Source organism: Ostrea edulis, chromosome 3 (assembly GCF_947568905.1).
Source record: "Ostrea edulis chromosome 3, xbOstEdul1.1, whole genome shotgun sequence".
NCBI lineage: Eukaryota > Metazoa > Mollusca > Bivalvia > Ostreida > Ostreidae > Ostrea > Ostrea edulis.
The window spans coordinates 91,001,101-91,023,151 of NC_079166.1; the positions used below are offsets into that span (position 1 = coordinate 91,001,101).

Consider the following 22,051-nt stretch of genomic DNA (forward strand, 5'->3'; position numbering starts at 1 on the left):
AATGAAGTCAGAGAACGTTTGAAAATAATTAGCCTAAAAACAGCAAATTGTTGAACATAAATTAAGTAATAGTTCATTTTTGTGTATCTGTAAAGATCCTATCCAATGAATTATAATTCATTTGAAACGAAATACATATTTATGTACTACCTTTAAAGAGACGCTATATATCGTTGTTAATGAACCGAAAAAGAAGCATCAAATTCGAATGTTCCCAAAATCACAAATAACAATTTGTAAAACTTTGAGGGGAATTTTACGAATTTTTTAACCACATGACCAGAATGAATTGCGTGTTGTAGATAGAATATAAAAGCATTACAAAGAGATTGCGCTTTCTAAGTTTTGCAGCCTTATATCTATGTGTTTAACAATGTCTAATGTATGAAGTGATGCTGCCTAGAGGTTTTGCTTGCATATTTCAATAGATCCACTATGGAACAATTGTTTGTGTTGTTTCTGTGTATCACTCAACATGTAGGTAAGTCAACCTGGTTAATTTTACCAATTATGAAAATCGGTTCGACATCTTATCATTTGAATATGTATATAGGATTTCCCCCAAAACTCTATCCATTATTCTTATATTTCATGCTAGCAACCGATCCCTGTGATACAGCTGTTGCCTTAAATAACTTACAGAAAAGACAACCAGGTTATCCGATGGACGCTACACCCCTCTGTGATTATTCCATAAAAACTGGATGGTATTCCGTCGGCTCCTATACCATACCTACAACACCACCAGGCTTGGCATCCTGTGGAACCTTATACCCTTATTGGACCAGAGGTATGGTTACAAAGATATGTGTTTTGTAGTCATACTGAACGTCAGATACGTTTAAATGAAGACCGGATTATGATACCCTTACTGCGCACCGGGCAGGTTTAGAAAGATAGATATCATAGAGCCTTACTAGAAAAAAAAGGGATACCGGGATTATGAAATATGAAAGGTGAAGATGACGAACAGTAATCAATCTCATAACTCCTATAAGGAGTACCTAATAGTAGAAGTAATTACTATATAGTATATTCACAAGAGTATTCGCATATATGCGTTTATAATCAATGTACTATTTGCTTGCATATCACAGCATACCTGCATTTACCGCAAGTGCTATATATAAGTATGTGTATTTTACAGATGACCCCCCAACAACCCAGAATGATGTTGCTACCATCACTGTATGTAAAGTTGGATTTGCTGATGCTTGCACCAAAAGTCACAAAATTCGCGTCAAAAAATGCAATCCACACCTGGTTTTTGAACTTGCACCAACGTCATCCTGCAACTCAGCTTACTGCTTTGGTGAGCGTTCTATGCTACCCGGTTGATTGTAGATTCTGAGAGAAAATATTGAGCATATGCATAATGATATTATATTAGAACTTAGAAACAGTATATTGCATTCAACAATTTATTTCTTATCTTGTGTGGTAATTGATTTTCATGTGAGGGAGTTCAGAATGTTATTTTACGACAAATGGCAAAAAGCTGACGAACACAAATTGTAAATTATCAATTGTGAGTAACTTTGTAAGAATGTATTTCAACATTTAGAAATCTAAGAAATGTAGATAACAAACTAGAAAAATAGGTTAGTACTTAAATTGTAGCAAATGTAAGGATACATGTAACCACTCAAATTCATTCAGCAGTCACGATCCCCCTTAACAACGCTGAGTGGATGAACAATCCCTACGTTTTTAGTAAACCCAGAAATGTCAACACCTGAGAAACACACAACTGGTGTTTTTTTTATTTCAATCTTTGACTTCTCGGTTATATACGGGTTTGGGTGTGATATGCATGGGTCACTCTTCCAATTCTACATGTCTGGAAAATTTAAAAGGTTCGGGAGATATATATTCTGTAAACAAACTTTTATTCTTTTTACACCCCCGTATTTAAGACGGGACGTATTATGGTACATATATGCTCGTTATAACGATCTAGTTCGTCAATACAACCTCGCATTGGGTCAAATGCTGTCTGACGTGTTTCATACCGATTGTTAAGCCGTTCTTGGCACATTAGTTTGCCCAACTATCTATAACAGTGAAGATAACGAACAGTGATCAATCTCATAACTCCTACAAGCAACACAAAGTAGATAGTTGGGTAAACACGGACCCCTGGACACACCAGAGGTGGGATCAGGTGCCTAGGAGGAGTAAGCATCCCCTGTTGACCGGTCACACCCGCCGTGAGCCCCATATCCTGATCAGGTAAACGGAGTTATCCGCAGTCAAATCAGTGTACCAAGAACGGCTTAACAATCGGTATGAAACACGTCAGACAGCATTTGACCCAATGACAAGTTGTATTGGCAAAATAGATCGTTATAACGAGCATATAATCTATGAAATGGTAATAACAGTGATGATGATCATGAAGCTAATGTTATTTGATTTGATAAGAATAAGCATCCCACATTTCAACTTTTTCTGATAAGTCGCAGTAGTTCATTGATAAAGCGTTTGCTTTATAATCAGACAGTCGTGAGTTTGAGTCCTACTCGCGAAATTACTGCGTCAAACTGAAGGATGATCTCGTTTCGTATTCGAGTTAGCATCGTTAATATCACAATGTTCCTCCTTACTCCCATGTATGTTACTGTAACCAATCACCTGATCGATTGAAATTGATCATGAACATATGCGCGGTGTCATTGCAACAGCAATATCTTACTATCACAATAACTCTCGTAGAATGCATGGTTAGTTCAAATGTCACAATACGTCAAATAAGAGTTGAAACTATCCGTTTGATTCACAGTCAATTATATCGCTTGTGTTCGTAAATGTATATAAATCTACATACACTGTACCTACATTGTAAGTTCGCTGATCATTAAAATGATAAATCAAATGTCATACAACTATATTTTGTATTTTGATATTCTGTGTATTCATTCATAATCAATTTGCATTGCTACCACAACTCAAACTGACATTCTGTGTACTTTTTAAGATATGCAGAAATCAATTCAGGACAAAAATACCTACTATCTTTTACACGAAATTTACCTTGATCGGGGCATAGTACCACTATACAGAATGTTTGTGAATAGAATGAGTAACATTAGGTATTATTTTTGGTTTGAATTTGTTATCCCAATTCATAAACTGAAAACCACAATATCCCCAAGTGACTCGAAATTTATAAACTACCCAACGTTTTTTGTTTTTTTCCCTTTTCAGAAAGCACAAGTATATGTAAGTATTGTTATTCTTATCTCTTTTAAACATCATTTTCAAACAAAGCTGTAATGGTCTACTCAAAGAAACTGTATGTTTTATAATACATCCTCGTCATCTTTACCTAGGCATTTTGGACAAAGTTACAGACGTGTCCGTGTCATTTCATAGTGTGGAATGGAGAACAGACGCTAGTAAACCGCCTGTCGTCCAACACGACCCCGACTTCAATTTAATCTGTAATTTTTCACCTTTGAACATGCCAAACGTGTTATACAAAATAACATGGTATATTAACAGTACAGAAATCCCGATGCAACAGGTTGTATCTGCCGACACGAGAGAAAATGCGACGTTGTCAGCAAAAGATATGTTACGATACAACATAAAAAAACTCAATGTCTTTGTAAGTCAATAACTAATCACATATAACTGTGTTGATCAATATCATTTAGTGAAGGTCTGTGTGATAAAATAGATTAATCTTATTTTAATGCACGTTAGATACATTGCACTGTCGGGGCGGTGACACAGAATACAGATACACCATGTGCCTTAGCGGAAAGTCCGTTATTCTTCGCCGGAATCAAGGTAACGCATAACAGAAAACTTATACATTTATTATTCATAATGATTTCATTGACTACAATATTCATCACCCGTGTATTTTAGAAAGCCATGTAGATGAAGCCTTTCTTTCAAAAACTAGTGTTTAGCATTTTGGTACGAGAAAAGATATGAAATATTTCAATGAAACTTATTTCATTTGATTAGTTAAAGTTGACATCTTCAACTTTACAAATCCCCAATTCTAAGTTTATATATCAATGAATTAATTCTTATAATATTTTATACTCGTGCTAAAATGTTAATCCGAAAGACGGTTTGATGGCTCTTCATCAACTCTGTGGAACTGTCTCCCGTTGGATCTTCATGTCGAAGATTCATTAGCTGTTTTTAAAAACAAACTTAAAAAGCATCTCTTTAAATTTGCATTTAATATGTTATTCGTTATTAATGTGAACATTTATCTTTAAAAAATCTACCTCAGCTCTTTGTTTATATTTGTATTATTCTTTGTTTTAGTTTACTTTTATTGTTTTACATGTAAAGCGCTTTAGGGTAATTGTCTTAATTAGATAAAGCGCTATATAAAATAACAATAATGATGATGATAATAATAAATAATAATGATGATAATAATAATAATAACAATTTGTTCTTTATCGTAAATATAAGGAAATAATACATTTAGGTCTATAAAACATCATTATATTTATGAAAACAAATAACAACAACTGACGAGTACTTCCATTTATATGTGTTCTAATTAATTTACTGACATTTGGGACATAAGACAAATGTGCAGAGTCATCAGTTGCTTATTCAATTCGACTAGCGTATTTCAATGATTTTTTATCAAATGCATGAGAAGTATCACTGCATTTTATTCCCTCCTACTGCCTGCACAGGTTAGGGTGGTGCTGAAACGCGGAACGGAAAAAATGGAATAAAAAAAATCGATATGCATAGGGAAAATGAAATAAAACAAAATTTGATTTTATACGCGTGTGGACGTTAGTCCAAAACTTTGCAGTGTTTTCAATCAAACACCATCAATATTTCTATTGTGAGCAATATGTTTGTCTCCGTCTTCCTATTTGACTGGGAACCAGTTTAATACACAATACGGGATTTATTTAGATATATTGATTATTGACAACGTTCTACCTATTTACAATAACAATTTCCATTCAAATGTCGAGTCGCTATATCCTTGTGAACTCAAAATAAAAGTCAAAGCAGAGTCGTCCAATTCTGCTTCATACTTAGATGTTGCATAGAAAATACATATCAACGACAAACCAACAACTATTTTTATGATAAGCAGGATGATTTCAGCTTCCCCATCGTCAACTTTCCACATTTATTCAATTATCACTTGCATATGGTGTGTATATTTCTCACCTGATTCGATACGCAATAACTTGCTGTGTTCTGCTAATAATCAGTTTTTAAATCGAAGCAGGCTACTGACAAAAATGGATGTTACGGGGTTTTCAACAGATACGTTTAAACACCATATATATATATATATGCAAATCATTATTTCGATAATCAGATTTGAATTTTTCTTAAGGAATTTAAAGGCATTTTGAAGTTAGTTATGTAGTTCATGTAACGCTGGTTAACACAAAGTGTTTTACCTTTTAAAAAGTAGTTTCAGCAGCATCCGGTTAGTTACTACTGTTGTTTTCAATGAGTCCGATCCAAACAATTACTTTACATTTAGGCAATGCATTAGCTATGCATAGGGATGCTTGAACAGACTATTTTTAAAGATAAATCTACGAAACATGAGTATAGCTCCCAACAGGTACATGTATATGTAAATGTACATGTAAAATCCCACTACAATGTACACTACAATTTAGATCACATTTTCAGAGTTTTTCGATTCATATCATTTGGACCATTCTCGAGAGGGATGTTAAACAATGTTCAAACGATCAATCAGTCATTAAAACAATCTAGTAGTCCAGTGGAATAACTTTCATTACCAATGGAACAAATCAAAGAACACAGCTTTCAACAAACGAAAAAATTAAGCAACATAATATTTTAAATTTCGTCTAGAGCCGTTTTCTGAATTATGAAGTAAATATCAACAGGGATGGTCTCTTTATGGCGGCTCACATATGCATCCGACAACAAATTAGTGTTTTCACATTTCAAATATCAATATGTTATAGGTAGCAACAGTGTTTTAACCTGGAGATGTAATAATTGTAGATCCTAAGTAGTCTTCCCATTACAATGAAACGTGGAGGAAGTGCGATTATTCAACTACAACCTACTGTGCCATTCGTATCTGAGATTCTGGTCATAGGAAATATAGTGGTTTCTGAATTACCCGTGGCACTAGACGTGCGTGTAGGTGACACAAAGTGTCAATCCCAAACAACTGTAAATGGTCATAGTTGTTCAGAGACCATCAAGGGTTATACATACCAAAATAGGATCCAATACCAAACGCCTGCAAACTGGAACGGAGTAGTGAACTATACGATTGTGAACCAAAACACCGCAGCATTTAGCATTGCGCATTCTGTTACGCTGCAGCTTACTACAAGCAGTGGTCATGGCACTGTGGGACAGATGTTTGGAGCACTATCTTTTCCTGATCTCCCGGTAAGACCGTCTAAACAAAATGTCTATAGATTAAAATGCATTATTTTTCATTGAGTCAAATGTTGTCTAGCGTGTTTCATACCGATTGTCAGGACGTTTTTTGCATACTTATTATGACTACGGATTATTCCGTTTGCCTGATCAACCCATCAGACACGCGACGGGTGTGACGGGTCGACACAAGATCTTTATTCCTCTTAGGCACCTGATCCCACCTCTGGTATGTTCCCATGGGCACAAATTGTGCTCCTTTGTTAGCCGACCTGTTTCTATATTCATATGAAGCAGAATTTATTCAAAAACTTCTACGTGAGAAGAAAAAATCTCTCGCTGTGGCCTTCAATTCAACATTTCAATATATCGATGACGTTTTGTCTATTAACAATAATAACTTTTATTCATATGTCAATTTGATATATCCCTGTGAGCTCGAAATAAAGGAAACCATAGAGTCGTCAACTTCTGCTTCATACTTAGATATTTTATTGAAAGTAGACATTAACGGCAAACTGACAACTCAACTGCATGACAAACGAAATGATTTCAGCTTCTCCATCGTCAACTTCCCATATTTGTGTAGCAATATTCCATTATCACCTGCATATGGTGTTTATATATCTCAACTGATTCGATATGCAAGAGCTTGTTCTGTGTATAGTCAGTTTTTAAATCGAGGTAAGCTACTGACGAACAAGTTGATGGTACAGGGGTTTCAACAGTCTCGATTTTAAGTCAGCATTTCGCAAATTCTATGGTCGTTACAACGAATGCTGTCTAACGTATTTCATACCGATTGTTAAGCCGTCCTTAGCACACTGATTTTGACTGCGGATAGCTCCGTTTACCTGATCAGGATATAAGACTCACGGCGGGTGTGACCGGTTGACAGGGGATGCTTATTCCTCCTAGGCACCTGATCCCACCTCTGGTGTGTCCAGAGGTCCGTGTTTTCCCAACTATTTATTTTGTATTGTTTGTAGGAGTTATGAGATGATGACTGTTCGTTATTTTTACCTTTCAGTTACCGTATATAACGCAAATGAATGTAACATAATATTATTGAAGCTGTAGTAGTTATGAATCTTTGTAAAATGTACAAAACGTCAATATCTCATAATTCTTATAAATGATACAAAATTAAGAATTAAGTAAACACGATTCCCACCAGAGGTCGGATGAGATGACTAGGAGTAAGCATCCGCTATTTAATAGTCACCCCGCTGTGAGCCCTTTTCATCATATAATTGAAATAATCCGTAATCAAAATTGGTATGTAGAGAATGGGTTAGCAATTGGTATGAGACATGTTAGACAATATTCAACTTAAGGAAAGGTTGTATTTGCATATAATAAAAGTCAAATGATAAAACATTATTGATTTTTTTTTTCAATCAAACCCAAGAGTACAACATTAGGATTACCAGCTTGATATCGTATCGTATTGACCTTTACATTTTGTATAATTGTATATTAGATTAAATTCGACGCTCTAGAACTATTTTCCTTAAATCAAATGTATAATATGTACGAAAGTGTAATGTGACCGGTCGACGTGAGATTCTTACTCCTCCTAGGCACTTGGTACCATCTCTGGTATGGGTACCTATCATTGGGTCAAATACTCTCTGACGTGTTTCATCCAGATTCTTAGACCGTTCGTGGCACTGATTTTGACTACGGATAACTCCGTTAACCTGATCAAAATATAGAACTCACGGCAGGTATGACCAGTTGATTGGGGATGCTTACTCCTCCAAGGCATTCCACCTCTGATGTGCCCAGGGATCCGTGTTTGCTATCTATTTTGTATTGTTTCTGGGATTTATGAGATTGATCACTGTTCGTTTATTTTCACTTTTCATGTCCAGGACTCCGCTTTTGTCATACTCAAAATTTTACATTCCTTGCAGGAATTATGAGATGGTCACTGTTCGTCATTTTACCTTTTCATGCAATATTTTAAAATCGAATATGTATCTTTTCTTCGACTTTTAAGATTCAGATTGCTTCTTCGACTTTTAAGATTCAGGTTGTTGAAGACGTTCACAGTTGGAAGGGAAAACATTGCTTCGCTAATACAGATCCTCACATGAAAACCTTTGATAATATGTAAGTTTAGCATTTGACCTCATCAGTTGATGAGCATCACTAACTTCCTGATATGAATTAAATATAGAAATGAAAATGAAAAGTGTGTTTGGTTAAATATTGGATTATGTTGTTAGTGCGATAGAAAAAAAAATGACTACATTCGTGTAGTGATAATATTAGTCAAAGTACAAGAAACACTGTGTACATACTTTGTGTCAAACAGAAAGCTTAGAAATCGACATATTATTCGTCACACATTAGATCACTTTGAATTGTTCTGTTTTACTTTCCACTCCAAATGCACTCCACATGACTAGGCGATAAACACTCATTCATAATGTATTTTGTATTGTTATATTCGATAAACCTTTCTATTTTCAACTATAGAACATTTGGATTATCAACTCATATTTTCTTTGTTAATGAAAAATCATATTTAAGTTCAATTAGTGCTCCGAAATATTCGATACACCTCAATAGTAAATATAGTGTCCAGTGTCCACGTGAAAGAAAAGGTTAAGATAACGAACATTAGTCAATTTTATGATACTACAAAGAATGCAAAATGTAGTGTTGGGCAAACACAAAATCCTACACACACTTGAGGTGAAATATCATTACACCTCCGGGATAATGTGTGCATATCGTACTTGATATTTGAACCATTGTTAACGAGTTTCCACTTCCCTTAATGTGTAAGTAGGAAAGATGAAGATAACAAACATTGAGAAATCCCCTATCAGAGATTAAAACATAGAGTTGCAAAAATTTATGTTGTTTAACGTCTCGCTCAAGAAGTTTCCACTGATATGGAGAGGTCACGATTACCGGTGAAGAGCTGTAAAATTTAGGTCTATGCTCGGCACTTATGGTCATTGAGTAGGGAGGGGTCATAATCTTGCGACACCTGTTGTGACACGGGATCTCGGTTTTTGCGGTCATTATTATTATTCATCAAATCCTGTCTGACGTGTTTCATACCAATATTGTCAAGCCATTCTTTGCACACTGATTTTGACTACGGAATAGTCAGCTTACCTGATCAAGATATAAGGCTTACGATGGGTATGACCGTTCGACAGGGGATGCTAACTCCTCTTAGGCACCTGATCTCACCTTTGTTATATCCAGGGACACGTGTTTGCCCAACGCTCTATTTTGTATTGCTTATAGGAGTTGTGAGATTGATCACTTCGCTACATTCACCTTTCATGCATGTATTTCATCGACTGAAAAAAAAAAACAATACGTAACAGTAAAACTTTTCCTTATTTTTAACGACATTCATCGCATTTTGTGGTTCATTTTTGGCGGTCTTTAATTTTCTTTCTTTTCCTCTTGATAAGAAAATTAATCGACTAATATCCAAATTTGTTACGAAATACGAAGCAAAATCAATGTTAATTCTACATAGATAGCATTCATTCATTTTTTCTTTTTCTAGTGAGTACGAATGTCAATTGGATGGGAAATTTGTGCTCTACAGAAACAGAGACAGTAATCAGGAGGTAGGGTTTTAAAAATGAATAATCTACATTAATTTACATTGCTTAAAGTTGTGTCATCAAACGCTACAAAATTATGAAGGATATTTTACATAATCAAAGATATGTTCCCACATGTTAGGTGCAAGTTCAGCACAAACTGTGTTACCATCTGTACTCTGGCCCTCGATGTATCTGCGCTGTTGCTGTTCGAGCAGGACGACAGATATTTACTATTGATATATGTAACGGTCAACGATACATAAACTTTCCTTTGTGCGACGACAAAGTTTTAAGAGTGGTCCGCGAACAAGACAAATTATACAAGGTAAGCGCTCACCGTCTTATTTTTCTGTGCTAAAATTGAAATTTTATAGCATACGTAGGACCTTATGCATAAGGGATATAATGATGATATTGGAAACATAGGGCGGGGAGCTTCTACAACCCACACGAGTCAGTAAAGCCAACACTTCACCTTTCTGAAGCTGTATTGAAGATTACTAATATAATGAAGTTTAAAGTGTGTTCAAATCACAAATCTAGAATGAAAGCTTATGCACAGATATATAATATATACAATATATATATATATATATATATATATATATATATATATATATATATATATACATGTATGGGTGGGTGTGTGTGTAAAACTTATACGGTACCAAGCATGATGCACCAGATGCGCATTTCGACAAACAATGTCTATTCAGTGATGCTCAACCGAAACGTTTGATATAAATTTGGCTTAAGTGAGAATGTTTTCACTAAAGCCAAATTTACATCAAAACTCGAAAAACCAGCAGTCTTCAAATGCGAGGATCCACGATGCGGTACTTGCCAATTTATACAAACCGGCCACTACATAACTTTCAAAAACGGAATGAACTTCAATGTAATCTCAACTATGATGTGTAAATCTAAAAATCTACTTTATCGTATGGCGTGCCCTACATGTGGAGAAAACTATATAGGTCAAACAGGAACCAAATTGGCTGCCCGTGTTCGTGTACATTAACAACAGATCAGAGATCCTACAATAAGAAACACACCGTGTAGCGGACATTTTGATTCGAGTGGGGAAGGCAGTTTTTATATTTTCCCATTTTACAAAGTAAAAGAGGAAAATGAACAATTACGCAGAGCCAAGGAAAACTGTTTCATTAAACTGTTTAAGCCGAAACTAAACTGTTGATATTTTTACTTCATGTTATTTAACATGTACATTTTACATAGAATGTCTCCTTTAATGTTCAGGAATTCAGAGGTGCTTAAAACTTATAGACTGAACTGTTTTAAATATGTCTGTATTTGTAAAAGTGCCTAATATTAACATTGCATAACGTCACGTGGATAATGGAACTTTTTTACATTGTTTAAAAATCTACTGACGAGCCCGCAGGGCGAAAGCGCTATAGATAAAAGTTTGAGTATTGGATTTTATTTTTTGACTCTTTTATATATATATATATAACCTTTTAAATCATACCTGTAAGTGGACTCGAATTGGTGTAAAGTAAATTCTGGTATATGCAAGAATTTACATTTCTTGAATTTATCGCTCATCAGAAGGGAAACTAATGACCCTGTGGCTGTTCATTTTTATTCCGATTTTCACACCATAGATGATTATAGCATTATAGGCATTGAAAAACTGTACAAGATATTTACCGGAAATATAGAGAAAATCTATGGAAGAAAAAGCTTAATACATATGTACCAGTTGGTATAAACAAAAGGGAACGTTGCTGTCTATAAACTACCTTAATGAACATTTTTGGGAGTAGTATATGTGTACTATCTATTTTTTAAAAAAAATACATGCTTATGTATATGTAAGAATTTACTTTACACCAATTAGAGTCCACTTACAGGTATGATTTAAAAGGTTATTGCAGTAGCTCTCGCAATTTTTCAGATGTTGTTGGCGCAATTTTGATACATGACGTTGCCTTTTAGATGTATGTACATTGTGACGTCATAATATGTTGTTCAACGTTAGTTGCTATCCATTTTAATAAACACGACTGATGAAGGCTGGTGAAACGGCTGAAAACAATGTGATTATGGAATAAAATGGTGGGAAGATAATGATATGGAGTGATTAAGTTCAAAACAATATTAGGTAGTCCGTACCATTGATGATTCGGATATGGTGAACAGCGAAAAATAATGATTATGATTTTGTAAGTTTTCCCTCTAAATTTATCTGATTTCTGTAATTTTTCAAGAATAATTTTATTTTCATCCCGACCCGACCATGGTACAAACTCTTTAAACCAAAGTCGGTGAACACGCTTTACAACGAAACCACCACCATTTTTATCACTCAGTACAATAGTGTATCACTCTTGTCACCAATGTAGTTTATCGATACTTGTAATATATGTCTCTTGATAAAAACGCGGGTTGCGTCGAAAATTTGAGTTTTAAATAACCAACAGTGTCGTGGCCTTTTCAGTGTTTATATATATATATATATATATATATATATATATATATATATATAGCGGGTATTTTGATAAATGAAACTTAAAATTCCTACTATTTTTCATACTCTATGCAAGAGTGTCACATGGCTGTCTCATGCTGGGTGTTTTACTGAGCATAAACACCAAACTAACAACAACTCTTCGTAATAGCAAACATTACCCCGTCTCGTCTCCTGGTCACCCTTCTGGTGTTTGCTCTCCTCTTCATTTTGTATTATTCCTAGTATTTTGAGATTGATCACTGTTCACTATCTTCATCTTCATATGCGCCAGTCAACTAGGAACCATGGTTGTCAGTTGATATTTCACATGGGGTAGTTCAGAATTGTGGATTAGGTATGTGATCCGTCGAGGTCTCTGCTGGTGGACTGTTAGTCTCAGAGGGTCTCTACAGCCCAGTAGCTAAGTACTTCGTTACTAGCTTGAAAATACGGATGTATATTTAATTGCTGTTATAAAATTTAGAAATTCATTTCAAAATTAAGGATTATCTCCCTCATGCATAGCTCTTATCCTTGGACGAATTTGGCTCCACTTCTTTGGCACGCTGGTTTTTTTTTTTTTTTTTTTTTTTTGGCTATATTTAGATCTAAAACTTCATAGTTATTTCGGATTTCAAACATTTCGGTTGAGCATCACTGAAGAGACATTATTTGTCGAAATGCGCATCTGGTGCATCAAAATTGGTACCGTATAAGTTTTACATGTAACTTGTTTCTATGGATTTATTGAAACCAAATGTATCGTGTAACTGTAGGTCTATTTACCAAGTGGAACAACCGTCCAAATATCGATTAGAGAATGGCCGTCGGGCACTGGAACAATGCAACTGGATGTAACAATATGGCCATCTGCAGCAGATGAAGGAAAAACGTCTGGTCTTTGTGGAATACTAGACAACACCATTAATAATGACTTTACAAGACGAAATGGGCAAAAAGATCCTATTGTAAAATACCCTGATGGGTTTTCCAATTCATGGCTGTAAGTGTAGAGTTTTAAAAAATACTTAACACTCTGACACACAATATTAATTTTTGTTACTAGATATTTCAACTTTTGTACTTGAGACAATCAGAATGTCAGAAAATATTTCTTGTCTACTGTAAATGTGTTTTCTTCATATAGAATCGTGTTTGTATATCCATGTCTTTGATGGAATGATTCGTTGCAGGGTGGAACCCATTGAAGATATATTTGACAAGGATATAAGTGAATACGGGTTTCTTGTTTCCATGAGAACCACCAATCGACTTTTATGTGAATGTGATCCAGCGGCAAAACAAACATTTTGCACGTACACTCCGGGGAGAACATGTCATTATAAACGTGGGGAAGAATTGCCATGCTTCGTGTTTGGTGAAAATAATTTTGATAAAAGGCGTAAAAGGGATGTAAGCGAGTTGAACATCAAACAACAAAGCAGACATGCACATAAGGCAAGGAGACACAATGAAATATGAATGATTATGTGTAATAAATAAGTATATGTATCTAAAAGAAAGAAAGCAGTGATTGGGAAAAAAATTCTTATTAGTCATTAACTTGTTTTCATTGAAGATCAATCGGCGTCAAACAGTGTTTCCAGTTTCTTGGGAAGATGCGGAAAGAATTTGCGATGACGCCTTCATGGAGTCCTCTATGTATCTAATATGCCTTCAATCTGTGCCGAATTTCTCTAATACCTCGTTAGAAAACTGCATATTGGATATAATGGTAAGAATATGCAAGTTATAAACTTTATTCACCCAATCAACCAATCAACGTTTACACACCTTTTTTTTTCTTTTGTAAACGTATACCAAATTTTGATATTCATTTGCGAAAGAATGCGTAGGGCTGAGTTTATATATACCACTTTCAATCACACTTTTATAAAGAGAATAAATGATTGAGTATAGTAATATTCTGTAAGCTGGGCTGGGGCGAGGGGATAAATATTATCATTTTGATACCCCTGACCTTCGTATTGAATATTGAATAGCTATTTCAAATTTTCAATAGATGACAGGCGATGATAACATCACTAGAATTCACATAGAAGCTGCATTGGAGCAGTGTACCAATTTTATTGTATTGAACACTACTCTACAAGAAGAGGAACCGGAAATAACATATCAACTGACGCACCTTTGTCCAGGCAATTGTAGTGGGAATGGTTACTGCAATGATGGTATATCAACTTTTCTTATCAAACATCACAAAAACTGATTATATATATTAGGAATTAGTCCTTAATGTAATACAGTTTGTCTCAACTACGCAAATCGGCGAAATTTGTCAGTTAAATAGTTATAGGCGTTGTCCTTTGAAATAGAATTGGAATATGATTCCTCTTTTTTCATGAATATTTGTATTTCATTTTGCGATACTTTATGTTAACGATCTGTTATATTGGTTTTATCATAATTTTTGCAAACATGTATTTTTGAAGTTTTTTCCTGTTCATACAATTACAATATCATGCGGTTTCCTTAATTTCACGGCAATCTTTTCGAAAATACGCTATGTTTACAGAAATAAAACATGGACAGTATACATGTGCCTCGGAATGATATGAATTTGAAAGGTATTTTTCCATGTTGCACGTACCTCATAAAACAGGCAACAAGAATAAGGTTCATGAACAGTGTCTTATAACAATGGCATACATTACAGGAAACTGTACCTGTACCAGTGGATTTGCCGGAAGTGACTGTTCTTTTGATACAACTGGACCTCCAACAATTACAGGGACGTCTTATAACATCTGTGACAAGAATAAACAGGATTGTGATGCACTATATTTCTACGGGGGCTATTTCCTAGAAAATATGGGGGCAATGTGTTACATCAGAAAGAGTGAGGTGCTTCATTTAGATTATTTTCAAATACAATAGAGTTTATATATATATATATATGTGTGTGTGTGTGTGTGTGTGTGTGTGTGTGTGTGTGTGTGTGTGTGTGTGTGTGTGTGTGAATTATCAAATTTTCGGGACGACCTGTCCCTTCCTCAGAACGATAGAATATTGAATATTTACACAGAAAAGTAATCTAAATAGAATAGCAAACTAACACTAAAACGAAACTACAACAAAGCCTAATATACGAGATCCAAAGTGACGATTCCGTTGCACTTGAATCCATCAATATATATTTTTTCGTTCTCCTATAGTTAATTTCTTTTTTTCTAAATGAAATCAAAGTATTTTATACCAATTCACAGATAAACCTTGACGGTAGCGTGGAATCGTCCGATATGTACACCATCAATCTTCAGGAACAGACCTTGTTCATGGGATCCTGCGAGCTCAGGAACTCCTCTGGTGGTTACTGGATCACTGATTTCACCATTAACATTACCGTGGACGGCGAGCATTTCACTGACGAATATAATGTCACTGTCTATAATTCATTATGTCAGCAACATCATACCGACAGTGGCAATGTATATTTCACACTAAAGGTTTGTAAATGCTGATTATAATTAATGATGCATGCATTACTTAATCGCACATTTCCTCTTTGATTAAATGGTCTAAGGTTGCTTGTAGGAGTAATGAGATTGATCACTGTTCGTTATCTTCACCTTGTATATACGACATTACTGAAACTAAAGTAATACAAAATAATTAATTCTTCTTTCATATTATTCCTCTCATTCCCAATATTGAATTTTGCCATTTTCAGAGCGGCTATTGCTTTATAGAGGAGACCAGCTCTTGCATCGCTGAGGGAGAATCGAACGAACCTGACTATTGTCAAATTTGTAATACATCCGCAAATTCATTTAATTGGACATATAATGCAGGTAATTTCAGATGTGTTCATCTCTGAAAACATTAACGCTTCAAGGCTTTCAAAACTAGGCATAATGAAACAAAGTCCCCAAAAATATGTATTTTTGATATATTAATTTTGATCAGATTTTGAATTGAAGCAGGCTACTGACAAATGAGTTTATGTGACAGGGGTTTCAACAATCTCTCTTTTCATATACTATTTCATCAGTAATGTAAATAGTACAGAATATACTATAATCACCCATAAAAACAATTTGCTACGATATTTGCTGTGCATTTTAGATTGCTGTCAGAAATGTTGATATCGTTTTTCAGCAGTTATGTTTTGCATGCGAACGCAATGCGGGTAAATATAAAAGTTGGGGGGGGGGGGGGTTCTATGGTGTTCCGGTGAAACATAAGTAAGATTGACATTTAAGATTGAAAATATGTTTCCATAACTACTGCATAAACAGGAAATAGTGGTATACGTATTTGATATTCATTGGTGACTTTAAGTGTGATGACGTTTCGCAACGTCAACATTTATGCATCAAATGGGAGAACAAGTTAACAAACCATTGGAGCTATCTACTTTCCGTTTTAGTGAGTATACTTATTTTTAAAAGGCATTTTTTTTCTTTTGCTTCTTGACAATTTAATTGGTGTCAAAATTTGGAGGTGATTATTGATAATAACGGGATCAACACAATACAAATGCAGTGATTCGGATGACATTATCGTTTTAAGCGTTAGTTTTGGAGCCATTGTTCAGTTCTAAAGACTTGCTATATGCAAATCAGATTTGAAAATTACCGATAGAAATATAATAATTCAAATTAACAACCCTTACCACCTGTGTAAAGGTATTATGTATATCGGTCAGTGTTTGCCCTTATCTTAACGTTGTGTTTTTGATGATATTTATATGACTGATCAATATTCGATGTCCCAGCATTTTCATCGATAATGTTAAGACATTATTGAAAAATTATTTGCTAGTATTTTCCACGAGGTCATTAGCATGGTAAGTGGTGAAAAGATCTGGAGCTCGTAGCATAAACCATGCTAAGATTTTGGATCCTGCTTAACCATGTGTCTTGATTAACTGGAATGTGTTTATTTAATGAAGAGTGTAACGGTTGCGTTATTGGCTTAGAGTGTACAATATAACGTCATAGTTTGCTTATTTCCATATGGTTGCAGCGGTGACACACACCGATAATTTCGTGAGGTAAAGGTTCATTTCACTGATTATTTCATTCACAGCATGCATCAATCAAGCATCAAACTCTTCTCAGAATGCAACATCAATAGCGAGCTCGTTCACAACAACTGTATCCACAACAACCGTATCCACAACAACTAGCCCCGACACTATAACAGAATCAACAACGACACCATCTACTCTGATAACATCTTCAACAGCTCTATCAACAACAGTGGCAACTTCAAAAACTATATTAACAAAACCTTCAACAACAACTTCCACAACACAACAACCAACAACTTCCACAGCAACACTATCACCAACTTCTACAACATCAACTTCAACAATACCATCAACAACTTCTACAACATTAACTTCAACAACTTCCACAACACCATCAACAACTGCCACAACAAAACCGTCATCAACTTCCACAACATCAGCATCGGCAACTTCCACATCCCCATCAACAACTTCTACAACAACAGCATCAACAACACCATCAACAACTTCCACAGCAACACCATCAACAACTTCCACGACAACTCCCACAGTATCACCATCAACGACTTCTACAACATCAGCATCACCAACACCATCAACAACTTCCATAGCAACACCACCAACGACTTCCACAACAATATTATCAACAACTTCCACAGCAACACCATCAACGACCTCCATAGAATCACGTTCAGCAACTTCAACAGTTAAAACCCCATTGATATCTTCCACAGTATCACATTCAACAAATACGTTAGCACCAACAGCATCAACAAGTTCAACAGAAACAACAACATCAACAGAAAAAACATCAACAGAGACGACACCATCTATAACGACGACTCCATCTATACCAGCAAAGCCACCATCAACAATAGCATCGACCTTAGTACTGTCAACCCATTCGTCAGCGATAATAACATCTCCATCAGACACAACATCAACAGCATCTTGGACAACTTTGACAGGAACAATACCACCAATAACCTCGAAATTAACACTGTCTTCAACGACTTCTGCAACACGAACAGCCTCAACAACACTTCCAAGAGCATCCTCCACAACACCTTTGACAACCAAGCAGCAAACAATCATCATAGCTTCCTCGGCAGTGGTTGCAATCATTGCAATAGTTATTGTCGTATTTATCATAAAGAAGTACTGCATCAAGTAAGCATAACGGTCATTGCTTGAATTCGACTTAAGATAAACTGAAAAGGATATATATATATATATATAAATCAGTTGACAGAAAATTTAATTCTTTAGTGACCATTCTGCTTTACATATATAATGAATATATCCTCTTTTAATTTTAGGAAAACAAACACAGCTGGCCCGGAGCTCTATGAGGGCAATATACAGTATCTAGATACGCCTGATGGTGCAAAGAAAAGCTCACTATTCATCAACTTTGATTCTTCAATTGACGGAGGTACTAAGTGCACACTTCCCTCTCGACCACCATCCGCAACTTCTTATCATTCAACAAGTATCCAGAAACTCCCCTCTACTACCGACCTCAAAGGAATTTACAATGATGGATTCAAAGACAGATCTCAGCTATTCAGAGCATCTCCAGGAAATATGTCATAGAAATATAGTTCAATGAGTTCCTGGAATATGGAATAGAGATGTTGTATATTGAGTTCCTCATTCTCATAATCTGGATTTGATGTGTACCTTATTAATATACACATTTATATTTCCGTCTTTATATAATATGATTTTTAGAAATTAACGCAAGAAGCACTATTATTACCGCACATGTTTTCGTTGTTCAGGATATATCTTTATTTCAACAATTTTAGGTCAACCCCCCAAAAACAGCAATCTTGAAAATACTATCGGACTATATTTCATCACGTGTGCTTCACTATATGTTTGCTATCTTCTAACACATGGTCGATAATTGTGCATACCCTTCTCCAAATCGAACCCTACGCGAACCTTTATCTGAATATAAGTCTCCTAAAGTGACAAGGGGGATTAGAGTGAAAACTTACCAAAAGAATGTTTTGGTATATTGTTAGTAGATCCATATATTTATACTGTCTTTATATCAAATTAACATCGTGTGTTCTTTTTTCTGCAAGCAAACATCGCTATTCGATTTATTTTCACCAACCATTTCAGGGACGATTGTGACGCAAACAATCTATTGACCATTCTAACCACACGTAATGAGAAAGATTGTTAATGATTTATTTATATGCATTTACATATAGCCTTTGCATAATTCTCACCAATAACATAATCGAAATATCAAACAAGTGGTAGATGTCACAAAAATGATCTATGGATATAACGAAATGAAAATCACTATAGTAACTATTATATTTGCTGCTTCCCTTTGCATCATCGTAAAATGATTGATTTTCTTGCAGAAAAAGCCTTCTTTTTTATGACCACAACAATTCATAACACCAACCAACTTCATTTATCTGGTGTAATGTTTTGATATACTCCGAATGGAATAATGAATATTCATTAAACTATGTAATTGCATCACGAGTTGTCTGGTACTGGTATATTTGTAAGAACCAGTTTACGGTGGAAAACGACAGCAATCACACCTGGATCCCATTGTTGTAGCATACATTTTTTTTTCTTTGTATAGAATATATATCTCATACACCCACCTATCCCAGGTAAATGGATTCTATTAGACTTTCGTGTCCCAGTATATCGTTCCCTCCATTGAGCAAAGGAAGTGTAGAGTTTCCCCCTGGACGGAAAAATATCATGCATGACAGAGACCCCCCTCTTTAATTGTTTCAATCACAAACTTCGGTGTCCTTTATTTCTTTCATACTAGCACGTGTACTTCCAGTTTGATGATTTTATACATGCGAGTGAATTACACTTGATTACACTTGATTTATGTGACGTCTCTAAGTGTATTGTGTTTCGTTTCAACTACGCTGATAAGTAATCATACTACACAATAAAAGCTTCTAATTTCAAAATTGCTTATCTTTTATCAACAATACGGAGAGGACTTATATAGGCAGTGTCTGCTGTTCGATTCTATTATGATTCATCACAGTAATAAATGCTGTTTGAATTAAATCTAAAATACGTTAGAACTTTTAAAAGAAAAAATACCGTGGGTATAAACGTAAATGTTTAAATACAATTAGCATAATCACTATATAGAAAGCACCAATGATTGATGATAAGTCTTGTATAAAAAATGCAAATACCGTACAGAAATTTCAAAAACGTTCAACGCACCACCATACATGTATGTTCATTCACGGGAAATGTTTATATTTACATTTATTTACAAAAAATACATGACATGTTGACATGTATATGTAGTCATTAAAGTAATTGGGCTACAATACAATGATATACGTCCCCTCCCGATAGATGATAAACAAGCATGTTATCTGTGGAGATTGTGGGTGGATGAAAATTTGAATAATTTCCCCGCTGGGTACTCGTACGTTTCAGGCGCTAATGAATACATCACGTTTTCAGATTTATTGAATGTGTAAATTCTAGTTCACCTTTAATTTATTTTTGTCCAATGAAAACAATTGTAATAAATAACATTGGAATTACCTAATCGTGTACAACTTACACAACAGCCATCAGAATCTTCTTTACTCTGTGAAATTGTTTCTACAAACCACTCTCGTTTATGTACACCAGATCTGTAGCGTGAAGTCAGAGGCAAAATGAATTTCAGGAAATGCAACAGTGTTCAGATTTTGCCTTTGGTACTTAGATTGACTTGCATACGCTGGACATCGAATGAGTTCCTCTCTAATCCTTGGGCGTTAACGAAGTTCCCTCTCTTCAATATTTCAGACACAAGTACACTCTTTACACCCATTGACTTATGTTCATTTATCAACATTTTAATGCCCCTTCACTATTATTTTTGGAGATGATTAACAGCAATGCCATTACCACCCAAACATACACGCACTATCTCTGACTTAAACTCACTCACTATTATACATACATTTCTTGTTTATGCCCGATGCACACACACACCACCTTTCTCAAGGAACCGTACACCATGAGGGAAGTAAAGATCCCCGCCTGAGAGACTTTCTAGTATCTACATGAATGTATACATAGCTAGAACCAAACAGAGCTATTCTCAGCATGTTTTATGGATGGTGTTTTACAAAAAAAAAGATCAAAGACTCTGCAAGTTTAAACAAAATCTATACATACCTTTGGGTTCACAACCAGAACTCCCCTGAAATGGTGAGGATCAAAAGATAAAAGGTGTTTAACTTGGTTTGATAATATTCCTGATCACTTTATATGTAATTATAAACTGTCCTTATCATTGTCTTATTTTTATGAAGGGTTCTTTAGGTAGTCTGAGCGTAATGCGGTACAGCCGTTCTTCCACCTCGAGGCCCTACACGGTTAGGCTCGCCTGCATTTCAATTACTACATAATCCTATTTACTTTGGAAATAATTAGAATTTTTCATGCTGCTTCAATTGTATGATTTACATGTGCAGCCTTATTTACATGCTACCATTTAGGAATGCTTAGGGAGGATCACTGTACGGAGATCTGATATGGATGAAAGTGGAGGATTTGTACAACAGTGTTTTGAAATTTAAAATTTTC

The 22,051-nt window shown here is 35.2% G+C and overlaps 1 protein-coding gene across 2 annotated transcripts; it reads left to right on the forward strand.

The window, feature by feature from the left end:
• Nucleotides 1-212: 212 nt before the first annotated feature.
• LOC125676452 (von Willebrand factor D and EGF domain-containing protein-like) lies at nucleotides 213-20,415 on the forward strand. 2 transcript variants are annotated; one of them, XM_048914313.2, is made up of 19 exons: nucleotides 213-481; nucleotides 599-790; nucleotides 1,148-1,312; nucleotides 3,208-3,222; nucleotides 3,333-3,610; nucleotides 3,709-3,795; nucleotides 5,998-6,396; nucleotides 8,420-8,505; nucleotides 9,932-9,995; nucleotides 10,114-10,299; nucleotides 13,227-13,453; nucleotides 13,644-13,908; nucleotides 14,030-14,185; nucleotides 14,474-14,642; nucleotides 15,128-15,315; nucleotides 15,678-15,917; nucleotides 16,142-16,262; nucleotides 17,503-18,616; nucleotides 18,766-20,415. In XM_048914313.2, the coding sequence occupies exons 1-19, from the start codon at nucleotides 436-438 to the stop codon at nucleotides 19,040-19,042; spliced, it is 4,275 nt and encodes a 1,424-aa protein (XP_048770270.2). In that variant the 5' UTR covers nucleotides 213-435; the 3' UTR covers nucleotides 19,043-20,415. The 2 variants fall into 2 exon arrangements, with proteins under 2 accessions (XP_048770270.2, XP_048770271.2); XM_048914314.2 differs by lacking the exon at nucleotides 10,114-10,299.
• Nucleotides 20,416-22,051: the final 1,636 nt, after the last annotated feature.